Below are 26,520 nucleotides of genomic sequence, written 5' to 3' on the forward strand. Positions count from 1 at the left end.
GTTAGTAAGTAGGTTGCCTGCCTGCTGGGAAGCTAAAAGCTTGGGTTCCCAACTGCTAAAGTGAAGTCTTAGACAGCAAGACATCCTCTTAAGAACCAAAAAAGGGGGAAGATTGTTTCTTTCTTCTGGACTGGCGAAGAACAGCACATAAGAACCATAACTGTTTTGCTGAATTGAATTTTTGTCAAAGGGTGTGTTTTTGGAATGCTGCCTGTATTGGAACTGTTGATGATTAATGTTTAAATATTACATTATTTTGTTAAGTATTTCAATAGAGTTAAAGTTACACTAATTCTGTTTTTTGTATTTTAACTCAGTTATAAGAATAAAATGTGTTTTGACCAACTGAATCACATCTGGAACACAGAACCGAACTTTACACTTGCCTTTAAATAAATATAAAGCCTAAATCCAAATTTATCTCCTTATAATATTTTGGTCGGGTGGGTGAAGGGGAGGTCTAGTCTTATCCATAAGAAGAGTGAATGGGTACAAATCCCTGATGCACATTGTCGCAACTAGAGCCACATTCATAATTTTGACCTTTCAATGTCCATAAAGTAGACTCTAATACACAAGAGTTTTCACTGGGGACGAGGCAGAAGCAACTGTTTTTCCTCTCCAACTTACCACGATTCTGCTTCAACAGCCCTTGAAGATGATCCTGAGCAGCTCGGATAGTCTGTTGTACAACCATTGTCACTTGTTGTTGAACAGAGGGAGGCCCACAAGTTAGTAACAGCCGATGCAACACATTAAAAAGCTCAACGATGAGCAGCTGTAATAGAATCAAAGGAAGGTTCTGCTTAAAACAGAAGCATCAGCTGATGAATGCAATTCTATAAACAATATTTTCTTTTTACTTAAAAGGCAGAATCAAGTAAATTTCAGTTCAGGGATAATATCAGGGGATTCACTAGCCCTTTGTTTGATTATAAAAGTTACTAAGTCTTTACATCTCCACTGTCACAGGGGCCATCTTTTGAATGAGACATTAAACTGAGGCTTAGCCTTCTCTTAGCTAGCCTTAAAAGATCCCATGGTACTATTTGAAGAAGAACAGGCAAGTTCTCCCCAGCATTCTGGGCAATAAAATTATTCCTCAAGCAACATCTAAAACACACTTCCTGGTTCATCATCTTGCTACTTGCATGAGTTTGCCATGTCAAGATTGACTGTCACATTTCCTACATTACAACAGTAACACTACTCCACAAGTAATTTGTGTCTGCGAAGCACTGTGGGATGTCTTGAGATATTCCGGTCCATTTGAAAATACATTGCATGATTACATAACATATTCATTGACAGTTTTATTTAAAGGTGTTCTACAAGTAAAATCCAAAACACTTTAAAAACTCTATTGTATTCCTAATCTAATGAGAAAGACTGAAGAAAATGCAGCTGGATCCTGTCACCCTGGATCACTCTAGTTTCCTGGGAAAACCTGCTCATTGATAAATTCTTCACTGCAACATAACCTCCCTGCTTTTAAATCCAATCCCTCTAGCAATGAAGGACAAAATCCCATTTGCCTTCTTAATTACTTGTATCTGCAAACCAACCTTCTGCGATTCATGCACAAGGGCACCCAGGTCCCTCTGCATAGCAGCATGCTGCAAATCTTTTACCATTCAAGTAATATTCCCCTTTACTGTTACTCCTACCAAGATGGATGTTTTCACATTTATCAACACTGAATTCCATCTGCCAGGCCTTCACTTAAACTATGTCCCTCTGTGAACTTTCAGAGTCCTCTGCACACTTTGCTCTGCTACTTAGTGTCATCCACAAACTTTGACACACTACACGTGGTCCCCAACTCCAAATGATCTATGTAAATTATAAACAATTGCGGCCCCAGCACTGATCCCTGAGGCACACCACTAGTCACTGTTCTCCAACCAGATAAACACTCACTTATCCCCACTCTTTGCTTCCTGTTAGTTAACCAATCCTCAATCCATACCAATACATTGCCTGTAATGCCGTGAATGCTGTGCACCTTTATCTTATGCAGCACTTTATCAAATGCCTTTTGGAAATCCAGATATATGACATCTACTGGGTCCCCATTGTCCACATTGCTCGTAATGCCTTTATAGATTTCCAGCAAATTGGTCAAGCATGACCTGCCTTTCACAAGCCCATGCTACATCTGCCCAATGGGGCAATTTCTATCTAAATGTCTTGTTATTTCTTCTTTGATGATGGATTCAAGCACTTTCCTCACTACAGAAATTAAGCTGACCGGCCTATAATTCCCCATGTTTTGCCTACCTCCTTTTTTAAACAGTGGCATCACATTGGCTGTTTTCCAATCTACTGGAACCGATCCACAGTCCAGCTAATTTTAGAAAATTACTACAAGCACATTTGCTATTACTCCCACCATCTCTTAGTATCCTGGGATGCAATCCATCAGGACCAGGAGACTGGTCTACTTTTAGCTCCAAAAGCTTCCCCAACATTACCTCTTTTGTTATAATGAATGTGCCTAGGTCCTCGCCTACCTTCATCTCTGTTATTTGTGTCCCCCACTGTGAAAATTGACACAAGATACCTGTTCAATGCCTCAGCCAGTTCCTCATTTCCCATTATTGAATACTCCTCCTCATCCTCTAAAGAACCAATGTTTACCTTAGCCATTCTTTTTTGTATATTTACAGATTCTTTAGCTATTGGTCTTTATATCCTGAGCTAGTTTAGTCTCATAATCAATCTTACTTTTCCTTACACCCTTTCTTATGGCTTTCTGTTGACCTTTAAAGTTTTTCCAATTTTCTAGTTTCCCCACTGGTCTTTGCTACTTTGTACGCCTTATCTTTCAATTTAATAGCCTCCCTTATTTCCTTAGGCATCCATGACTGATCACCCTTTTTCCTATGGTCCTTCCTTTTCACTGGTATATACTTTTGTTGAGCACTTTGAAAAACTGCTTTGAAAATCCTCCACTGTCCCACCATAAAGTCTTTGCTTCCAGTCTACTTTAACCAATTCCACCCACATCCTATTGAAGTCTCCTTTGTTTATGCACAGGGCCCTGGTATTGGATCATTAATAATCCCTGTCTCATTACACAGGGCCAGATCTAGGATACTTCCTCTCTTGTCGGTTCCATTACACACTGTTCAAGAAAGTTATTGCGGATACATTCAATGAACTCCTTCTCAAGGCTGCCTCGACCGACCTGATTTGACCAATTGACATGGAAGTTAAAATTCCCAACAATAATTCCCATACCGTTTTTACAGTCACTAGTTATTTCTTCGTTTTTTTGTCCATCGTAATGTGATGTTGATATTTGATGGCCCACAGACCATGTCTACCAATAATTTTCTTCTTCCTAGAATTTCTCATTTCCACCCAAATGGATTCGACCGTATTCTCTTTCAGCAAACCACTGGCAACCTAGCAAGTTGTTAGTGTTGTGGTGTAAGGGTGAGAGATTGTTAGATACGTTAAATCTCGATTTTGAAATAGTGGCATGTGTATGTTAGTTATTTTTGTGGAGGGATTTTAAGAAAAGAAACTAGGTCAAACTGTCCATTAATGACATAATTTAGTATATTTCAGAGAGCAGATGACTTAGAACCCCTGGAGTCTGTTAATGGAAAATTTTAAAAAAGTGTAGCTGTTTATGGTAGGTAAAATGAACATTAAAAGCCATTGTCTGGGTTTTGATTTTGAACAATCAAGGATTTATTTGGCATTGGAAACCCAGAGACTGAAAGTTTTTAGGACAGTTTGGTGGTGACTTGATTAAGGTCAGAAGTATTGTCCCAAGGCATCATCAGCTGGGATCACAACATAAGTAAGTTCTGCTTTAACACTGTACCTGATCTTCTCCAATGTATGTTCTAGCACAAGGGGAGTCCAGCAAAGTATGAAGTGCCTTCAGGCAGGATGTTACATGCTCGAGAGGATTCTCAGGTCGAGGAGAGCACAGGAACTCAATACTGATACCTGTAAACACAAGAACCAAATCCCCTCTTTCAGGGTCAGTTTTCTTAACTGGAGGCAAGTGCTCAAATTGCAGTCATGGTGAGAATGTAGAAAATTTACAAGAATACTAACAGAGTTGAGAGAATTCAGCTGCATGGGCAAACAGAAGAAGCCGGGACTGTTCTCCTCCGAGCAGAAATGGTTACAATGAACGTTGACGGAGGTGCTAAAGTTTAAGTGATTTGATAGGATAGATGAGAAATGTTTTTCTACTGACATGAAATGTGTATAAATAATGGACATCATTTCATGTTAATTGGCCCAGGATTGGGAGGAGTGAGGGAATTATTTTACACAGCAAAATTGTTACCAGAGACATGAAAGCACATTTAATAGATGACTGATGTGGAAAAACTGCAGTGCCACGGACAAAATGCAAGGTCAGTGGGATTAACTGGATAACTCCAGCAGAGAGTTACCATAAACACAATTAAACACATGGTCTCTTTCAATGCTGTATCACTCCAAGATTATTTCTAAATCTGCAGAAGCTTTTGATCTTGAGAAAACTCGCATCAGCCCGAAAGCATTGGCTTACCAAAAATAAGCTGTAATCTGTCGGTGTTGATCTCCTGCAGAGTTTTGGTTGAAGTTACAGATGCCTGAGCTAGAAAGGTACCCGACTGATTCTTGTGCCCATTATTAACTGGCAGGGTTGTTAGCTCGCACAGAACAGAAAATCCTGTGCTGTTCAACCAAATCGCCACTGCATGCAAGATCGGAGCCCAGGAAGTACGGTAGTGCAGACGGGCAGTGTCAATTGTTTCTGGCGTATAGAAGGCACCTCCTGTAATAAAGTACACTAATAAACCAAAACATGCAACAAATTTCAGAAAAACAACTGCAATCATATGGTGAGTTCAAACTAAACCAGTCCCTGGGCACTTCAAAAAACCCTAATCAAACTGAATTTGATATGGAGAGAGAGATGTAGTAGGAGAGGTTATCATTAGCTTGATCAAAGATGTAGATTCTAAGAAGTCTTTTAAAGGAGAAATTGAGACATCTAAAGCAGTTCGCAAATTCAGGCTACCAATAATGGAGTGATTAAAATCAGGAAGCACAGATATACAATCATTTCTAATTCAATAACGGCACTAACTCATGCACAACTTGTTGTAAATTTGGATATGTTCTAGAGGGGATTTGTAGAGCTCGGAGCATGGAAGAACTGGATAGCTGCTACAAAGAGCTGGCTTGGACATGGTGCACTGAATGTCTTCCTTCTGTGCTGGACAACACTACGGATGGAGAATCAACCTTCAACCCAAACTTTACTTTATAAACTGTGGACCATATATTCCAGATAGCTACCTAGGAATGGACCAATGTACAAATCTTCAACTTGATATCACCTTGGCTCACATTTCATTTTGCCAACTGGGGCAGCAAGAACTCCTGAAAATTGTTGTGCGTTAAATAAAACAAAAAAAGTCTAGTTTTTGATTTGTTTTGAATCCATCGGCTATTTGTTGCCTGGTAATTAAAAGACCAGGGAATCCAGGTTTTATAAGTCCACTAGAAATAGGGAGGAATAATGAAACTGAAATCAGTAAGAATTCCTGTGTGTCATGTTTCCCACTGGATGTCAGCTGTGGCTTATTGGGCCGTTTTCTTGCATGAGAGTTAGGAAATCATCAGATTATTATCTTATTATTCTTTGTGGGATATTTTGTGTAGTAGTGGACTGCAAAATTTTCTATATTATAAAGGATAATTGCAGGGTAGAAAAAAATATCACTGGTTGCAAGATGTTTTGGGAGCTCTTCAGGCTGTGAATAGCATCACAAAAATACAAGTCTTTCTTTCAACTACCACATCAGAAGGTAGAAGCAAGGAAAGCTCACCGACACATCACAAGCAATTTGAAAATACACAAAGGAAAAAACATCATCTTGATTTTTGAACGAGATACTCAGACTGATCAATTATTTTGACCCTAAATGCTCCAAACTTCAGGGCTTTTAGCTCTAACTCTGTTTCAGATGATAAACTAAAATCTAATTTAAGAACTTACATTGAAAGCCTCAAGATTCTATCCGAGGTTCTGTTGGAAACATTCTAGAGCCTGTTTTCAGGTGCAGCACTATTACAGCCATATCCATCATATCATATTAGATGCTGACATTATGCAGTGAGGAACTCATCTGACTCCACTGTAAGTTTTCACACAACCACAAACAAGGAGGCTGATGGAAAATTTGCAACAGCCTTTTGAAAGAAACTTTGCACGAAGTGAGAAAATCTTTAAATGGTTCTGAGGAAGGGTTACTGGACTTGAATCATTAACTCTAATTTCTATCCACAGATGCTGCCAGGCCTGCTGAGTTTTTCCAGCATTTTCTGTTTTTAAGTGGAGGTCTTTGATAGAGGAGTGGAGGCCAAAAAACTCAAATTTAATCAAGAATCATTTAGATAATGTCATGTGGGACAGCAAACTGTCTGCTCTGTGTGGATTATTTACATTAAACCAAATTATCTCACTCGTGGCTTTGTTAGTGATAATGTAAAAACCATTTCAATTAGTGGCCTACATTTAGCCAGATCTAATAGATAGGCTTGTTTGTTAAAGGTTTGGCTTCAGCACTTTTTGCCCACCACGTTCCTGGAAATACAAATTGGTAATGGTGTGGTAAAGGCATCAGGAAGCCTGATCTCCTTAATCCACGAGATTGATGATAAATGGAGAAAGAACTGAGGGGGATGAAAAATTAAATCAGTTACAGAGAAATAAACAGGAACAAAAGTCAAATTAGGAAAGAGAGACAGATAAGAAAATAAGCAAAAGCATTTTTACAGCTTTTTCAATTCATAATTGAGGAATGAAACTCGCGAATACAATTGGCCAGATAAATATAACTGACTGCCAAACAACGTTTCACGCAGTAAAAAAGGTACCAATACTTTCAATTAACTTCATGGCAAGATTAACCGGCAATTAAGATGCCAATGTGGCAATTTCATGAAACAGATAGGGCAAGTGAGGGTGAGATGCTGACTTCAAGTTCTTGGCATGGTACAATAGCCGTAGTTGTTTGTGGTGATTCACAATTCACAGGGTATCTTGCACATGCCACAAGTTATTAGATGACTTGTACATTCATAAAATCTGGCTATTTGTTTCAGAGAACTGACAAACACAGTAAAAGGCCAAAAGGCTCTTCACTTTCAGTTCCAACTTCACTTGACAGGTGACAAGCTTGGGTTCTCTTTGACTCAATAAACATAATCTTTTATCATTAAATCACATTTACCTACATTCTGGAAATATTTTGGAAGCCACATGCGGTCAGCCACAGACGTTTCTAAGTTGGAGATGAGGAAACTAGGCACTCAATTTGCTGCTTAGAGTCATACAGCACGGAAACAGACCCTTTGGTCCAACCAGTCCGTGCTGATCATCATCCCAAACTAAACTAGTCCCACCTATCTGAACCTGGCCCATATCCCTCCAAACCTTGCCTTTTCATATATCCATCCAAATATCTATTAAAACATTGTAATTGTACCACCATGCACCACTTCATTAGGGAGTTCATTCCACATGCAGACATAACAGTCCTGGAAAACCCCTTCACAGCAAATAAAGCTGTTAAGCAATAGACTGTTAAAGAGATTATGTGGAATAAACTTCTGACTGACAAAGCTTCACTGAAATGAAAATTTGACTATTCAAAGTTCACAAGACTGCAATGACTGCATGGCAACTTGCCATTATGGAATAACTGGGCCTGGCAATAACAGAGTAACAGCAGGCTGTAGACTCTGTACCGTAAAGAGAAAACAAAAAAATGGACTGGTACATTCAAAATGAGAAAAAAAATGAACAAATTGCATTTATATAGCATCTTTAATGTAGTAAAAGATGCCATTGTGTTGTCAGACAAGATTTGTCTGATAAAAAATAAAAAGTGAGAAAAAGTGATAAGTTTTAAAGGACATTTTTAAAGGGAAAAATCAACAGTAAAGAAAGGAAAATGATGAGCAATTCAGAGCTCACAGCCTTGGTTGCTGATCGCAACTCGGCAATGGTGGAGCACTGAAATCTCAGCGTTATAGTGGAAACGGCTATGGAGAAAGGAAGAGGCAGGACGGTGAACTTGTAATGTTTGAACTTACTGGCATTATGGTTAAAATCCATAGTTTGTGGACAACTAGACCTGAAGGAGGGTAGTAATAAAACAGAGTAACACTCAACAGAACTGAGGCAGTGCTCAGGTAAAGCACAACACTTCTTACCATCTGGTGGCAACTGGCTGGCAAATTCAGGTGGCAGAGTTAGAAGGGCATAGTCCTTCAGTGCTGCAAGCCAGAGGCAGCTAAGAATAGGCAGCTCCGGCTCAACCAACGTAATCAAGCTATCTGGAGGGAGCTCATACATGGCTTCGAAGCCACTGTCCTCTTCCTTATTCTTCATAGCTGTCACGGGCTTGGCTTCTGCTTCCCTCTTGGTTTTCATTGCTACAACGTATACCTGAAGAGATGGATTGCAAGCATTGGGCTAAGTCAAATGGGGAAACGGAGTTTCTGAGACAAATGTTTTTGTTCAATTTTACTTGACATGACAATCTTGAATTCAGTACATTGAAAAGGGACATAATTCTTCTCGGTTAAGTCTAAACGTTAAAAATATTGGGATCGGGGGAAAAATAAATGAAGATGGATGAATTCTTGCTGAGCTTCTTATCTCTTGGGATGATATCAAGTACAACGTGAAGCTCCCAGTGAGCAGTTGCATTTTAAATGCACAAGACAAGGACTGAACAACAACTCTGTACCTTCAATTCACTAACTCAAAATTCCTACTTTACTGGGATTATAAGATTACCAAGAAGATTTTATAATGAGAAATACAGAAACTATCACCAAGGTTGATCTGGATGTACAGGTGAGTTTATTAATAAATAGCTGTCAAAACATCCTCTTTACAGTGTGAACAACAAATGTTGTCACTGCTACCTGCTACTGGGATAAAGACTGTCACAATAAAGGATCTGATTGTTACCAGGGATTATAAACATCAATGAAACAACAAAGCTCATGACTTAAGCAGCCAATACTGTGAACATTCAAGTATGTTTTAGGGTCAAGTACAGAAGTCACAGTTAATGAAACAGGCAATTCCTGTACAAGTTTAGAAAAATAGAAAATGCATTCTATTATTAGGGTGTAGCATAACACAAATTCAGCCAGTCCTCTGGCTCCCAGTAGCTACGTGTTCACTTTTATTGGAAAATGAGTTTCGGTTCATGGCAGGATTGCCCTTTGGCAGACATACACTCCACAGTAAAATGACTAGCTGTTTGGGCTAAATGGACAAGGTACTGCAGAGATGCTGTACCCATGAGACTCAGTTCAGCATAAACAATTGACAGGTCAGAAAGGAAAAAACTGTTTTCACTTGGATATTTCTTCTGCTGACCTCAGTGTTTTGATTCCTTTTCTACGTTAACCCTGCAAGCTTACCTCTGCCCAAGCTTTAAGCACAGCCAACTTCTCCATTGTTATAGCACTCTCACTGTACAGTTGACTCATAGAGCCCTTTCCAGATTGCACCTTGTCTAAAGATGATACCAACAGATTGTGCACTCTGCGCAGATCATTTAGGTCACTAACCACTCCACTTCCAATCCAAGTGCTGCATACCTACATCAAGCAATAACAAAAAAAGCTAATTCCAGTCTAGAAGAAGTAGTGAAGACAACTTTACACGTTAAACAGCTTTCAGGAATGTGACAAAGGCCATCTTAGAGAATTGCAGAGATTCAGAAGGATTGGTACGAGATAATAAGAGATAGGCCGATCGTCTCTTTTGCCTTAGCTTTTCACAAGGTGTCCTAATAACTTGGATGAAAGAATACACAGCTAGGTATAAAGTTTACAGAGCATGTTGTGTAGATGGTAGCAGGAAATTACAGAATGGGAAAAATTGTTGCAGACGGAGTTCAATGTGAGGAAGTACAAGGCTGTCTAACTTGAATTCGTGAAGGACAAACAGGAATATTTTCTGAATGGTGGGAGACTAGGAGATGTGGAGATAAAAAAAGTGATGGTTTCCAATACACAAACCCTTAAAACTTAGTGCAGAGCCACAAGTAGTAATCAAAAGGATGTGGCACGCAGGCCTTCATCTCAACTGCAGAATCAGAAATATTAGGGCCTAGGGGTTAAAGACAGGACTGATTGCCTAGACATGGCTCTATTCCCACAAGTTAAGAAGGTTGAAAAATGATCTCATTGAGATATTTAAATAATAAGAATACGATAGTGTTAATACAATAAAATTAATTTCTCTGATCGTGACCCCACTTTTTGAATTTACCAATCTTAAAATTACTGCCCTGTTCAGGACTGAAATTGAGAAACAGTTCAAAGGGTAGCTGAAATGTGGAACCCTATAATGCCAAAAAAAGGGTGTGGATGATGGGATTTTGAGGGGGAGATAGATGTTTGTTGGACAAGTGGGAAAGGCAAGCAAATGACGTTGCGACACAGATCAGCAAATTTCTGCATGTCAGAATACGTCTAAGGGGCTAAGTGCCTTCTCCTGTGATTTACAAAAGGAGACAGGAAATGCAGTAGAGCTCATTTCACCGTGAAACAATTTATTGTCAAGCTGATAGGTCCAGAATCTTCAACTGGTTTCAATGGGGAATTAGACAAACTCTGGCAAACAAAAGGGATTCAGGAAAAGTTGCCTAGGTGGACTGAAGGTTTCTTTTGTCTAAAAGATTTTTTTCATTCATGGGATGTGGGCCATCCTTAATCACTCAGAAGACATTTAAGAGTCAAATCACATTGCTGTGGGTCTGGAGTCATATGTGGGCCAGATCAGATGGGTTTTTACAATAATCAATATTGTTTCATGGTCATCAGATTCTCAGTTAAAATTTCATCATCTGCCATGGTAGGATTTGAAACTGGATCCCCAGGATATGACCTGGGTCTTGTGGTTAATAGTTTAAACAACAATACCATTAGGCCACTTCCCCATTTACAACCTGGCCTTGTACCCACTGAGATAGCAATGCAAGTCATTATTAATTAAAGGAAAAATTGACAATACATTCAGTGAAGCCTAAACACATTAATGATCACATACTTGATTGAAGATTACAAAGTGGGTAATAAATTACCTGACAGGCTTTAGCAGTAATGTCGGATGGAGTATCCTGGGAAAAAGCTGGTCTCAAGGCTGCTCCAACCTGAATTCAAAACAATATACTTCACAGATAATGAAAATTCTGGTTACCATTATTACAGCATAAGCAGTCCTACGAACAGAATGACACCCATTAAGGTAGGCGTAGTCCTCCTTGTTCTCCAGCCACAAATAGGACCTGAGAAACAACAGTCTGGGGATTTTCGGAGAAATTTACCTGAGCATCTAGGGGAATTTTATCCAAACCATACTCTTTTATAATGATAGTGCTAAACACAAGAGGATGTTGGCTAATTTTAGTAATCTACTCTTCCAGGGTAGTGTTGGTTGAAGTGCAAGAATGTTGGAGGCTTCGCTCTGACCTGGACCTTCCTTAGTACAGACAGAGGAAAATTATCTCACACAAATACATTAGCTCAGTACTCTGCAGTCCTGCTCTATTCAGGCATGAATGGTGACTGACAATAACCAAATGGCAGGACAAGGTTCCACAAACATCTCCAACCTTAAGGTTGTTGGAACCTAGTGCATCAACACTTTATAACTATATCCTTTCATTTCAGATCCCTCAATTGTTAATGATCTACTCTATCTCACAGCTTCAGGCTAAACAAATCACAACATTGAGAACAGCCCTAATTCGTCAAATTGTGCTTCATATGTTCATTTATTCATACCACGTAGCTTCCCAGTAAATTTCTGTACTCAAAGATCCTTAGACAACACCTTCCAAATCCACAACACACCCACTTAGAAGTACTAGGGCAGCAGATACACAGGAACACTATCATCTGCATGTTCCTCTCCAAGCTGCTCATTCTGACTTGGAAACATATAATATAATGCCCTTCCTTCAGTGCACATGGATCAAAATGCTGGAACTCCCAACTTAACTGTGTTGAGAATCTACCTACACCAAATAGATTTCAGCTGTTCAAAAGAATGCAGCTCACCATTATCATCTTTTCAAGGACACCTAGGGATCAGAATGAATCATAGCTTAGCCAATAAAGCCCAGAACACACGAACTTTAAAAAACCTTTCATTTGACTCAATATTGTTCTTATTATGCAGAGTCTGATGCTGTACACAGCATTCCAGCAGAGGTTTAATAAAATTTTACATAAACTCATCAATGCAGGACTTCTGCATTCTACTTCACTGGCCATAAAATGGGTAAAACTTTGGTGTGCTTTAGTTTAAGCTTTTGGAATTGATGAACCAGCTGTACATATGTCCTTGCCTACTTAGTGTGCAATTCAAATTATTTCACTTTGCATCACACAAATATAAAATCTACAGTGGAGACCTGGCATAACTGTGGGAATCGAACAGGAGAACTTTCTTCAGAGAATAACCCACTCCTGACATTTACCCAGGAGTCAGCCTGAGGCTCATCTTGAGTTTTTACACTGCTGCCAGTTACCCAATCATGGGCAGAAAGTTGTATTAGTTCATTAGTTCATAATATAACTGAGACAAAATTAAGCACTCATACGTTAGCAGCTTGCACTACCTGATGGTGGCTAATCTTACATTTGCCTGATATTGCTCCAAGATCACGTGGCCTGGAAACTCGGGCTCTGGAACAGAAGCAAACTCCTTGATGATGTCTTCGAGTGCCTGAAGCCCAGCCATTCTCAGCTGGTTGCTGTGGTCAGTGGCAGCCATGAAGGCCATGCGAATAAGGTCAGAAAGATGTAACACCAACAGTTCGCCTGTTGGTCAAAGACAGGATAGTACAAGACTGAATCTGGGAAACATAGACACAATCCCAAAAGTCACCTCAAAACTTATCCCTGTAATAACCAGAGCTGTTCTAAACATGTTTGCTCTGCTGGTGATAATAGTTCAGTTTCATTTTAGTTCTGTACATTTTGCACTACATCAGGCTACACTTGGATGACACTTTTACTGTAGTAAAACAACTTCCAGGCAGTAATATTGAACATAATTTGACACCAAGCTACTCAAGGAGATATCAGGGCATATAATCAAAAACTTGGTCAAAGAGGCAGGTAGAAAGGTATGGGGGTGGGGGGGGGGGGGGGGGGCGGGGGGGAAAGAAAGTTTAAAAAAAAAAGTGCTGGTGGCACAGTGATCCACAGTGGAGAATGAAAATCAGAAATAGACAATAAACTAAAAATGAAGAAGTGGAGGTTACAGAGATAAAGGGTGGAGAGGATGAAGGGATTTAAACAAGAGAGTGAGAAATTCAAAATAGAGGTATCACTGGATTGGGAGCTAATGGAGGCCAATGTGCACAAGGGTGATGTTGAATGGAATTTGGAGAGAGTTAGGGTAAGGGCAACAGAGTTCATGATGGACTCAAGTTTATGAAGTGGACGCTAGCTGGGAGACCACATGGGTAACTAAGTCAAGAGAGTTATCAAAACCCGAACACTGCAATTTAAGAAAGTTAACAAAGGAACTCCGAAGCTATAAATGCAGGTACCATTAATACTTAAATACCATTATAACACAAGCACTTTCAAGTTTTATGCAACAGCTTTATGGAATTATTTGCATTTGGGACAGATCTGGAAAATCTCTCAAAGTGAGTGAGTCTTTGCCCTCTTGAGAATGCACATCAACTCCTTATCAACAATATAATCACTCAACCTACTTTTGGGATTCTTCAGTCTCAAGACCTTCGCCTTGGCAAGATCAAAGTGTGCCTCATCTGTGTTTTTGCACAGCAAGATGATACGACACAGGCACTCGGCAGCAAACACACGGGTAGCCCACCGAGGGGCAACACAGGGCTTGGATTTTTCATCGTCGCCTATGCTGGTAAACATAATCTCATCATCCATCTCATCCTTTTTCTCTCCATCTTCATCCTTCATGGCTTCTAATGGATCTGCAGCACTTGTGTCTGTAAAGCCAAGGAAAGAAAAGTCAAAGTTAGATTATGACTTTTGTAAAGCCAATGTTCTTTTACTCTAGCCTGCCTCAGAACGGGTATAATCCATAACTCACTGCAGCAGGCACAAAATGCCACACAGATACACACCACCTTTCGAATGAGATTTTAGATTTGAGGTCCCATCTGCCCTTTCAGGAAGATATAAAACCTCATGGCACTATTTTGAAAAGGCATAATGTTGTTCTTGCCAGCATCCTGGCCAATATTTATTAAGATATACAATCTGGTCATTATCATATTGCAGCATCTTCCTTCATACAAACTGGCTGTTGGACATGAGTTCAACACTTCTCTGAAATCCAAGACATCCATAGCTTTAAAAATTCTGGAGTTCAGATTTGCAGATGTCTTGGCTGAAGCTGGATGAATAAGTTGCTTCAGAGCAAGGCAGATAAGTTTTGAATTGTGATATAACATTCTCGAGACTGGGAACTGGAGCTACAGTTAAGCCCTATAGATGCAATGGAGAGAAGACTTAATGAGATTGTATTTTACTGTCTTTTGAAATCTTTAAACTAGTGTTGTGCATAAATAGTTTGGTTTTTCTATTGGTTATTCTATTTCTTTCTTCTTTTACAAAATGAACTGTTTCTTTCCTGTCAAATCCAAGAGCTTTGCATGCTTAGCTAATCATGAAAGTCAGAATAAGACAGACAATGTGGCCCATCGAATCTGCACGACCATTTGATCATGGCTGATACTCAACCCCATTCTCATGCCTTCTCTTAAAACTTGATCCCCATGGCTAATCAAGAACCTCTGCGTGTAATTAAAACAATCACTTGGCCTCCACAGCCTTCTGCAGAAATGACTTCCCCAGATTTGCCTTCCTCTGGATGAAGAAATTCCTCATCTAAGTTGTAAAGGGTTGTCCCTTCAGTTTGAGAGTGTTCTCTTGTATCATAGAGTCTCCGACTCAGAAACATCATCTCCACATCCACATTATCCAGGCCTCTCAGTATTCTGTAAACTTAAATGAGATTCCCTCCTCCTCCTACTAAACTCTCCATCAACTACAGACCAAGATCGCATACGCAAGCCCCTCACCCCTGGAATCATTCTTGTAAAACTCCACTGGTCCCCCTCCAATGCCAGCAATTCCTTTCTTAGATACTGGGCCCAAAACTGCTCACATTATTCTAAATACAATCTCAGCAGTACATCTCTGCTCTTGTGTTCTAACTCTCTTGAAATGAGAGTCAGCACTGCATTTGCCTTCCTAACCGTCAACTGAATCTCACATTAATCTTAAGAGAATCTCAGCTAGGACTCCCCAAGTCCCTTTGTGCTTCAGATTTCCAAAGCCTTTCCCTGTTTACAATTTAGTCTAAAACTCTATTTTTCCTACCAAAGTTCTGACCTCACACTTTCCTACATTGCATTCCATCTGCCACTTATTTCCCCATTCTCCCAGGCCATCCAAGTCCTTCTGAAGCCTCCCCGCTCTATCAACACTACCTGTCTCTCCACCTATCTTTGCGTCACCTGCAAACTTAATACAAATTCCCTCAGTTCCTTCATCCAGATCATTAATGTATAGCGTAAATATTTGTAGTCTTTATACGGACCCTGTGGAACTCCACTAGTCACCAGCTAGCATCCTAAAAGGGATCTTTTTATCTCCATACTGTGCCTTCTGCCAGTCAGTCAGTCAGTCCCCGATCCATGCTGGTACCTTGCCCCTAACGATGTGCTTTTCTCACATTTAACAGCCTCCTCTGTGGCATCTTGTCAAAGGCCTTCTGGAAATACAAATAGGTCATGTCCACTGGCTCTCCTTTGGCTAAACCTGCTCATTATCTAGAGTCATAGAGCTGTACAGCATGTTAACAGACCCTTTGGTCCACATGTCCATACCGACCAGATATCCTAAATAAATCTAGTCCAATTTGCTGGCATTTGGCCCATATCCCTCCAAACTCTTTGTATTCCTATACCCATCCAGATGCCTCTTACATTTTGTAATTGTGCCAGATTCCACCGCTTCCTCTGGCAGCACATTCCATACACCCACCACCCTGAGAGAAATAGTTGCCCCTTTCAGACTCTCAGATCTTTCCCCTCTCACCTTAAACCTATGTGCTCCAGTTTTGGACTTCCCCCACACCAGGGAAAAGACCTTGTCTATTCAGCCTATGATGTCCCTCATGATTTTATAAACTTCTATAAGGTCACCCCTCAGCCTCCAACGGTCCAGAGAAAATAGCCCCAATCTATTCAGCTTCTCCCTATAGCTCCAACACTGGCAACATTCTTGTAAATCTTTTCTGGGAACCCTTTCAAGTTTCACAACATCCTTCCTATAGCAGGGACACCACAACTGAACACAAATTAATTAAGCTACTTTTGGAATTCAATGTCCTGTACAGTTGCAACATGACTTCCTATACTCAATGCACTGACTGATAAAAGGCAAAACATACCAAATGTCTTCTTCACTATCCATTTTATCGGTGACTCCGCTTTCACAGAATCACAAACCTGCACTCCACCGTCTTTGTTCAGCAACAATCACCAGGGCCTCACAATTATGTATATAAATCCTGCCCTGATTTGCCTTCTCAAAATGCAGCACCTTATATTTGCCTAAATTAAACTTACCTGCCACTCCTCAGCCCATTGTCCCATCCGATCAAGATCACGTTGTACTCTAAGGTAACCTTCTTTGTTGCCCACTACACCTCTAATTTTGGTGTCATTTGCAAACTTATTGCTCAAAGAATTCCAACAGATTTGTCAAGCATGACCTCCCATTGATGAAGCTATGCTGAATCTGCCGTATTTTACCACGCACTTCCAAGCACATTGCAATCTCATCCTTAAGAATGGAGTCCTTAAAATCTTACAAACAACAGAGGTCAGGCTAACCCATCCATAATTTCCTGTCTTCTGCCTCCCCTCCTAAACAGGGGTGTTACATTAGCCATTTTCCAGTCCTCTGGGAACTTTCCTGACTCCAGTGATGCTTGAAAGATCACAACCAGTGCCTCCAAAATCTCAACTATCTCCTTCAGAACTCTGGGGGTGCAGTCTGTCTGGTCAGAGTGATTTATCCACCTTTCAGCTTTTCCAGCATCTTTTCCTTAGTGATGGTCACTACACACACCTCTGCCCCAAAATGAAATTCTGCGAAGACAGATGCAAAGAAGCTCTTCAGTTCCTCCACCATGTTTCTTTGTTCCTCATCTCCAGCCTCAATTTTCAGCAGTCCAATGTCCACTTTTGCCTCTCGCTTACCTTGGATATATTCAAAAAACCCTTGCAAGCTTCTTTTACATTACTAGCTAGCTTATTTTCATAACTTACAACCTCCCCCATTATTGCTTGTTTTTTGAAGTTATCCTCTGCTGGTCTTTGAAGTCTTCTCAATCCTCTAGCTTCCCACTAATCTTCACCACACATTGTATGCTTTCTCTTTTGCTTTTATGCTGCGCCTGACTTGCCTGGTCAGCCATGGTTGCCATATCCTCCCTTTGGAATGTTTTCTCTTCCTTGGGATGAAATTCTGCAGTGCATCCTGAATTACCCCAAAACTCCTGCTATTGCTGTTCCACCATCTTCCCTGCTAGGCTCCCCTTCCAATCAACTTTGTCCAGCTCCTCCTTCATGTCTTTGTAGTTACCTTTACTCAGATATGATACTGTTACATTTGATTCAGTCTTCTCCCTCTCATCTGTAGGATGAATTTTATCCTATTACGGTCACGGCCTTCTAGGGGGGTTCCTTCACCTTACGGTCCCTAATAAGAGTGCCTTTCTTACAAGGCCATAATAATAGTAGTGCCTTTCTTAAGTAACTTTTCTATTTGCTGAATTATTTTCTTTCCCACATCCTGACCACTGCTTGAAAGTCTATACACAACTCCCATCAGGGCCTTTTTGCCTTTGCAGTTCCTCAACTCTACGCTCTCAGATTTTATGCCATTGGAATCTATATCACTTCTTATTGATTTAATTTCATTTCTAAACAAGGAAATCCCAGTAACCCCATCAGCCTTTCCTTTCAACAGGACATGTATCTTTGGATATTTACTTCCCAGCCCTAATCCCCTTGCAGCCAAGTCTGTGACACCCACAACATTGGACCTGCCAATTTCAATCTGCGCTACAAGCCCATTTACTTTATTTTGTAAACTGTGTGCATTTAAGTGCAACACTCTCAGTCCTGTGTTGACTGTTCATAGTTGTCCCCATATCTGCTGTGCCCGAAGTTAGATTCTGTTTTATTACTTCTTCTGTAAACTTGAATAACCCTTTGCTGAGCCTTCCCCTCCTTCAAACTTTTTCCTTAACTTTCCGTGCAAGTTGTTAAAACCAACAAGTAAAACAAAATATGATCTATCAAACTAGATTTCCATCTAACCTGTCCATCAATAACATCAACTGGGATCATAACGTCAGACACAACCTAATTGATCTGAATAGGCTCCAGAGTAGAAATGGTCTCCTCCTTTACTGATATTCTCAAATATCAGACCCACAATGTGTAAACATGACAGTCACAGGTTGGGGAAGAAGTAGAAACAAACAGGTCTGAAAATACGTATCACTATCCAGGAATCATACATGCAGCATACTGAATTGAATTCTTACCAGTTGATGCAGCCAGGACATCTTTGCACAGCTTCAACCAGTGTGAAAGTTTTTGAACTGCCAAAGATGAAAGCATGTGGCCCAAAGTGTCATGAATGTCAGCACACAGCTTGCGGTCAGTCTCACGATCCAGCATTCCAAACAACACTCCTTCAAGACCAGTCTCTGTGATATTCACATCTGATGTGGGAATTGTGCAGATTTTAATCACTTCACTGCCACAAATACCGAAATTCTAGTCAAACCTGTTTCTTAGAATACTTCTCAGGTGTCCCAGTTAGAAACTGGTAATAGATATCCGTTCAGGAATGTCTTATCATGCATCTCAAAAGCATTGCATGCAATAAAAATGCATTGTGATACAGTTGCATATAAAATTTTAATAGGGGAGTTCAAAACTACAGAAGGGTTTTGATTTGAGTAGCATGGGAGAAACTGTTCCAGCAGCAGTCACTGCGAATAAAGATAATTCAGTTGGTAGGAAGAACAGAGTTAAATAAAGGGGCAATTCTGAAGGGGTGCAGCAGCAGACAGAACTGGGTAGACAAGCACAAAAGTTATTGAAGATTGTTGGTTGAGTGTATTATTAATAAAGGCAACAGTATACTAAGTTTTATTAATAGGAACAGAGTGCACGAAAGCAAAGAAGGCACGCTGAACTTGTGTAACATCCTGGGCTCAACTGGGTGCAGCATTGGAGAAAAAGTGCAGAAAAGATTCACAAGAATAGTTCCAGAGATCAGGCGTGTTGGTTATGAAGATAAATTGGAGAAGTCTAGGTTGTTTTCCTTGGAGAAGATATGGCTCAAAGGAAATTTGATTGAGGTATTCAAATTCAAAAAGGATATGGACACAATTGATATGGAGAAACAGTTCCCACTCATTAAAGGATCAGGAATAAGAGGGCAGAGATTTCAAGCATTGGTACAAATAGGAAAAGCAACATGAGGAATAACTCTGACATGCAGGAAGTCACTAAAGTCTAGAACATGCTACATGCCAGTGTAGTGGAGGCAGCTTCAATTGAAACTTTCAAACAGAATTGGATATAACTGAAAAGGCTCAATGTGCAGCATTATGAGAAGGTGGGAGCATGGCACTAGAAGAACTGCTCATTTGGAGTGCCTACGTAAGCCTAAAGAGCCTGCTTAATTCTTTGCATTGATAAAATTCTATGATTGTAAAATAGACTCTAGATTGTTTGTCGTAGTGAATTGTTGAAATAGACTATTTGCTGAGTAAATAGTTTGTTCGATGTGACTACGCCATGGGTTCTGACTACCTTCAATTTACTAGTTGACAGAGGTGTAAATAGACTCTCTGGTACAACACAAAGGCATAATTTGCAGATGATGAATATCTAAAAGAGAAAAAAATAATCAGGCAGTACTCAGCAGCATTTCTGAAGACCGAAAGAATTCATGATCCAGGTTATTGATCTTGCATCAGAACCAGATAGTCGCAAACTTAAAATATTAAGTCAGGCTGAAGAGATCTTCAGATGTGATTGATGGACAAAAGACCCAATCATGTCCATCCTGATCATGATTTGCTATGTTACTATATGTTGCCACTTTATTATGTTAGAACAGGGGCCAGGTGAACAGTACACAAGCACAAGCCAAATGCTCTCAGCAACAGCAATTGTCAGCATAATGTCTCTACATTCAGCCAAATACAGAGAGATGTCTCTATTCCACCAGGACTCGAATTAATGACTCACCAATGCCACTGCTTTCTTTACTTGCAGCACTCCGAGCGAGAGTCATGGCATAGGCACATACCTCAGCTGCCTCTCTTTGAGCGAGCTGGCGGAGACATGCAACTGCTGCTCTACGTAATAGCAAGTGCGAGCTGCAAAGGTGGACCTGTAGTAGGTAAAGTATCAGACATCAGCTGTTAAACTCTGATTTTGCTACAAACTCATCGAATATTAAGGGACTGTGAGCACTCTCAGTAGTTGGATTAAATGTAGACCTGCGATCTGAGCATTCAATCTTCTATTTTAAATGATGTATCATTTGCTGTTACATAACATTTATAGCATAGAAATAAGCTATTCAGCCCAAATGATCTGTGTCAGTGTTCCTTCTTCAAACAAAGACACCTGCCATTCTACTTTATCTCACCCAATAAGCATATATCTTTCTATTACTTTTTCCCCTGAAGTGTTTAACTAGCTTCTCCTTAAATCTATGCTATTTATGTCAATGACTTCACATGGTACGAGATTCCACATTCTCACCATTCTGTGTCAGCAAGTTTCTCTTCAATTCCTTGTTGGATTGAAGTGCCTGTCCTATATTTACTCATATTTATTGTACCACAATTAAAAATGTTTTCTTTATGTTTACCCTTTCAAACCTTTTCAAAATGTATTTATCTAGATGCCCCTGGTATGTATTTAACCTACTTGCAACTAATGTTCCACGTGGTAGCCGTTGTACAAATTCAGAGACAGTGAAGCCACTGTCACATCCATCATTGCATCCAATGCAAAGGGATGCTGTTTACAAGAGTTATGTCCAAGGCAGAAGACATTGATGAGAGTCAACCACTTCCACCACCGATGATTTCCTGCATTACTGTCACTGGTTAACAGCTTTTGGTTCAAAACTGAAGCAGTTAAGCACAAGACAGCAAACTAGAAACCACAAAACCCTTATCACCATTCAAGGTTCAGAAAGTCATGATCATAGCTGGGTTATGATGATGAACTACTATGGGGATATTTCAGTTGCATTCCATCTTACTTGTCAGTCATTGAGTCCAAAGGTAGCCTGAATTTAACAGTTAGGATATTTTATGAGAGAAATTTATGCAAAGCTGAATGACAGTTTCAAGTAAAAATAAAAGACTTGCATTTGTATAACACCTTTCACGATCTCAGGGAGCTCAAAACTACTTCACAGTCAATGAAGTGATTTCAAAGTTTGGTCAAACTAAAATTGGAAAAATGGCAGCAACAAAATGAGCAAACAAGAATCTGACTCTGACCAGTAATCATTATTTTAGTGATGTTTGTTGAGGGACAAAGATCTGCCAGATCACAAGAAAGAATTTCTCTTCCGATTTTGCCATGAAAAATCTACCTCTGACCTAAAAGGACAGATGGAACCTTGGCTTAATGTCAGATCTGAAGGACAACATTACAGTACTCTCTCCATACTGCAGCTGAAGTACCAGCAAAGACTGTATGGCTCAGGTGTTGGGAGTAGAACTAAAACTCAGCATTCTTTCACTCGGAGAGGAGTATCAGCTACAGAACTTAGATGCATCAAACTACACTGATATCGCTCAATTCCACTTACACAGAGACTGGGCACCAAACTGGACAGATTGACATGACGTGGTGCAAACATATGAAGTTGCTGCAGACAGGATATTGCTGCTGCCTGGGCAATGGAGTCAGAATGGTCTTGCATGATGGCGCAGCCCACAAGGCAGGAAGAACGTATTGTAGATGTAGACGCTCCGTTACCTAGAAAGAATCAAAAACTAAATGAATAGCACAGGCAGAAATTCCAACAGCAAATCTGTACAGCTACCACATTATACAAACAGTCCTGTAAGACAAAAGGGTTCACTTCTGCTAAGGGTGGATTATTATTCCAAGATGATTTCCATTAGGAAACAGATAAGAGTTGAAATATGGCAGGAAAAACTTGGATCCATGCAGCACTGTCACATCCTCAGCATTTTCTAAAGTGACTTACACCCAATGAAATACTCTAAAAGGACAGTCACTGTTACAGAGTGGACTACCATTTCACATCGCGGATGCACAGAAACAACAAATCATAGATGACTAGACAATCTGACTTTAGTGGTATCAGTGAAAAGGAGGCCAAGACACCCGAATAATTCTCTGCACTGCTTTATCCACTGTCACAAAATCTTGTGTCTATCTGGAAAGGGCAGACAGAGCCTCAGTTAAACCACTCATCCAAAAGACAGCACTTCTGATAGTGCAGCAATCCCTCAATGATGCACTGGGAGTGTCAGGCAAGAGACTGCATTCACGTTTCTCAAAGGGGGCTGGAATCCACAACATTGACTCAGAGGAGACAGTCCATTCATTAAGCCATGAACAAATAGTTGTTCTTTTAGCACAATCAAAAAGGTGAACAGGAACTACTTAAAAAGTTAACTTTTTCTATAACTTTGACAATGGACTGTAAAAATATCATAGAATATTCAGGACATCTAGTCATATCTAAAAACTAATTCCCTAGCTGTACACATCTCACCAATCCTGACCACCCTACCTTGCAGTTCTGGTCCAACAGTGGTGATTAACGCACCCAAACAACGGCCCAAACACTGGTGCACTTCAGTGTGAGATGGTGGAACAGTCAGCAGCAACGTCAGAACAAGCGACAGAGTGGGCTCCACATATCCACGGTACATAGGACCACTGGAGTCCACAATCAAAGCCAGAGAGTGAAGAGCCCAGGTCTGAAAGATATAAAGGCAGTCAAACCCATCACCATGACTGAAGTATGCAGAACCAACAAATTAGGAGTTCAGACCTTGAATAGATTTACCTGTACTTCATGGGAAGTACCATCCTGTGCAAGTGCCAAAAGGATGCTGACACTGGTCTTCAGATGCTGGCCGGACCCTATTCCACCAACATATCGATGAAGGCAGCCAAGTGCAAGTGAGTGCCCCGTCCTGGACACCACATCACGAGCAGATTTTAGTCTACCAAGACAAAAATTTATAAGGAAAGAGCCTTTGACAGGCCCACTACCTGTATAGAGCAGAATCTGTGAATTGTCTGGTTCTTAAATGTAGCTGGTTCATTCAAGGCAAACGTGAATAGTCCAGCTATTGCTTATGTCCCTGAATTAACAATGAAGGAAGTTCCTTTTTACTCAATGGAGATATGGGATTTAATATTTAAGTCGTGGGAGCCATTATTGCACTGAATGAAACAATAGTTGAAATACAGCCCTTGTTTTTAAAAGGAACAGGCAGAGTATTTAACGACATTTCACAATGTTAAAAAGTGCTATATAAATGCAGACTGGAGTTCTAGATGAAAACGTTCCGGTAGTCTTTATTCGATCTTCCCCTGTTAAGGGGCTCTTGTGGGGTAGTAATAGTGTTCCTACCTCTGAGCTCAGAGGCTGGGGTTCAAGACTCATCTGTTTTAGGGATGTGTAATGGCATCGCTGCACAGGTTGACCAGAAATATAAAGAGATCTAACAATTTCTATTTGCAACAGAATTATATAAGAAAGTGAGGAAATGGGAGAATGAAACACATTCCTACAAATTCAATGTGCAGGCAAATAAAACAAAACTGTGGACATGAATAAAAGGGAGTCACAGGAAAACTCAAAACTGGCTGTCCAAAAACTGGCATTGCCAAAAATCTGGACCCTTGTGTTTTTTTCTCAATTTAAATAGGTTGCACTGATGTGGCTAAGTGGGGATAGGAAAGAGTTATTAAATTTAATGTCAGAGATGTTAACTTGATCATAAACCTCAAAGTGATTTGTAATCATCCCTGTTGGTTTTACTGATCCCAGATTCACTCAATTAACACACCAATTTGCACTGTGTCATCCAGCCTGAACCAGATCCTCTCATTTTGTTTTCCTGACAAGAACCATGTTCCAAAGTCTAGCATTTCCTCATTCCTGAGGCTACTAGATTTAAGAGTACACAGCGACCGTATATAAAAGATACAATTCAAGAGAAAGTCCTTTTCCCAGAGGGGTAAGAATATGGAATGCGATACTTCCAAGAGTGGTTTACCTACTTTTCTGATCAAACCATTCAGAGATGTTATTACGCACCTCTGGAATAGGTGGGACTTTAACCTGGACCTCCTGGTTCAGGGGTAAGAACACTACCAGTGTCACAAGAGCCCTGAGAGAGTAGTTGAGGCAAATAGCAAAGATTCCTTTAAGGTAAAGATAGTTAAACACCCAAGAACGAAACAATTAGAAGTTATGTTGGTAGTTGAGATGAAGAGGCGTGGGTGGAGATCTGTGTAGCACAAATATTAAAATGGAACAGTTGACCCAAATGGGATACTTCTGTGTTGCTGATTTTATACTGCAATGTAATTCAAGGCAAAAACAGTGACAATTCATAAAATAAAGGGATCTGTCAACAAGAACCGAGAGGTTAACTGGGAGACTAGTAAAAAAGGGACGAGACACTGGTAATGACAATAACTGAAGATCCAATGTTATATGAAATCATACTTGTCAAAACTGTGCTGTGCCATCCTGGCTATGAAAGTGGCCTCTCCAACCACCTGTGCCATCCTCCCCAGAGCTTCACCAGCAGCACATCGCAAAATTGGATTGGGGTTATCAAGAGCACCCATAACTAGTGCCAGCGCAGACTTCCGCACCTCGTCGGGTCCCAGGGTACTCTTGTTCTCTGCTAGACCCTAGAAAATAGAATGACACTTTTAGTAACAGTGCTTTCTGTTGCTTTCCTTTTTTAAGCAACAATATAGAAACTGCACAGGTCAGAAGATTATTTCAACGGGCTGCTCAATGATCACCATTCTAACGAAAGCATAAAAGTGCTTTGTGTAAATTGCCATGAGGCAAGTGTCGAAATACTCTCATGGTGCACACATGATGCTCAAATCCAGGTTCAGACCTGTGTTAGGAGTCAAGTGGCAGCTATGGCTTGGAAAGTAGTACTCCCATTTGAGTGGAAAACTCGTGTGTTTCTCCACTTCGAAAACATAAGCTGCTGCAACATTGTAAGTACCATCTTTTGGTAGAGATGGCAGACCAAGGTCCTGTTGCCCTTTAGGGGTTTCTTTGGACTTCATTGAAAGAGGCCCACCTTGAGTGCACTAAGAACAGCAGTGAAGATGTTGATCTGTACAGCCTGCTGACGAACCCCTTTCGCTTGTCTGATGCATTCAGCAAAATGATCCAACATCTGAAGCCTGTGGAAACACATGTACTTAGCACAAATAGCGCCTTTATGACTCACATGTTGAAGATACAGATTACATTCTCCAAAGTTAAATGAACTTAACACAAATCAACAATTGTAAAGCACTTGTAAAGCAAGTTTATATACGGAGGTTTGATTGGTCTGAAAAGGATGGAACTAGCAGCAACCCAGCAAGCACATAGAACATCTACAATGGTTAAGAACTTAAATTAGCGATAGTCTCAGGAAGTTTCCAATCTCCACTTTAGACATACATCCTCACTTAGTAATCAGATGTACTGTTTTGATCATGTGATGAAGACTTAATATGGAAATGAAGAAGAGTACTAAAAATCGCAAAGCAGAATCGTCTGAATTTGTACTTCCTGTTTTCATTGCCATTTCTTAGCCTTTTATTTCTGTGTTTCTGCTTTTCTTGCCTCTCCACACTGTTAGACAGCAGCACAGAATTCCTCACTGTACTTTTGAAGCTGGTTGGGAGTGTGATCCAAAGTCAGAGTGCTTCGAGATTTACTTGCTTGTATTTGTGATCTCCTGCCTCTTTCCAAATCAAAGTTCCAGGGAATTTACAACCAGAAGATAATTATTTTTTGATTCAGTAAAACCTGTGGTCTGAGGTAGGACACAATCACAACAGGCTAATCATTGATCAGAGGCAGGTCAGAACAATGATTTGCTGTTTAAAGAAGTCATTAAATTGCAATCTTTTCTCCTTGTTCTGACTAGCGGGATGGATATTGCTGTATATCTATTGCTGCGATAATAATTGTTCATTAAATTACTTTGTTTTGTTTCCAGGAGTACACCCCAAAGGCCATTACAATTGCTGGATATCTTGTGCTAAACAATGAGAAGGAAGCACTTATTTCTCGTGACTGAAGGGAGGGTTA

The 26,520-nt window shown here is 40.2% G+C and overlaps 1 protein-coding gene across 2 annotated transcripts in view; it reads right to left on the reverse strand.

Moving 5' to 3' along the window:
• Positions 1-26,520, reverse strand: part of heatr5b (HEAT repeat containing 5B) — a 98,712-nt gene that overhangs the window by 14,871 nt on the left and 57,321 nt on the right. For both annotated transcript variants that reach the window (XM_048530634.2, XM_048530635.2), the window contains 15 exons: positions 25,514-25,619; positions 24,913-25,103; positions 23,236-23,395; positions 22,957-23,146; positions 22,000-22,169; positions 20,412-20,556; positions 18,689-18,868; positions 13,794-14,045; positions 12,704-12,885; positions 11,142-11,210; positions 9,472-9,651; positions 8,245-8,479; positions 4,544-4,792; positions 3,839-3,966; positions 631-778 (listed from right to left, as the gene is read on the reverse strand). In XM_048530634.2, coding sequence (XP_048386591.1) covers positions 631-778; positions 3,839-3,966; positions 4,544-4,792; positions 8,245-8,479; positions 9,472-9,651; positions 11,142-11,210; positions 12,704-12,885; positions 13,794-14,045; positions 18,689-18,868; positions 20,412-20,556; positions 22,000-22,169; positions 22,957-23,146; positions 23,236-23,395; positions 24,913-25,103; positions 25,514-25,619 — 2,585 coding nt within the window. The remainder of the gene's footprint in view (positions 1-630; positions 779-3,838; positions 3,967-4,543; positions 4,793-8,244; positions 8,480-9,471; positions 9,652-11,141; positions 11,211-12,703; positions 12,886-13,793; positions 14,046-18,688; positions 18,869-20,411; positions 20,557-21,999; positions 22,170-22,956; positions 23,147-23,235; positions 23,396-24,912; positions 25,104-25,513; positions 25,620-26,520) is intronic.

This window comes from Stegostoma tigrinum, chromosome 4 (assembly GCF_030684315.1).
Source record: "Stegostoma tigrinum isolate sSteTig4 chromosome 4, sSteTig4.hap1, whole genome shotgun sequence".
NCBI lineage: Eukaryota > Metazoa > Chordata > Chondrichthyes > Orectolobiformes > Stegostomatidae > Stegostoma > Stegostoma tigrinum.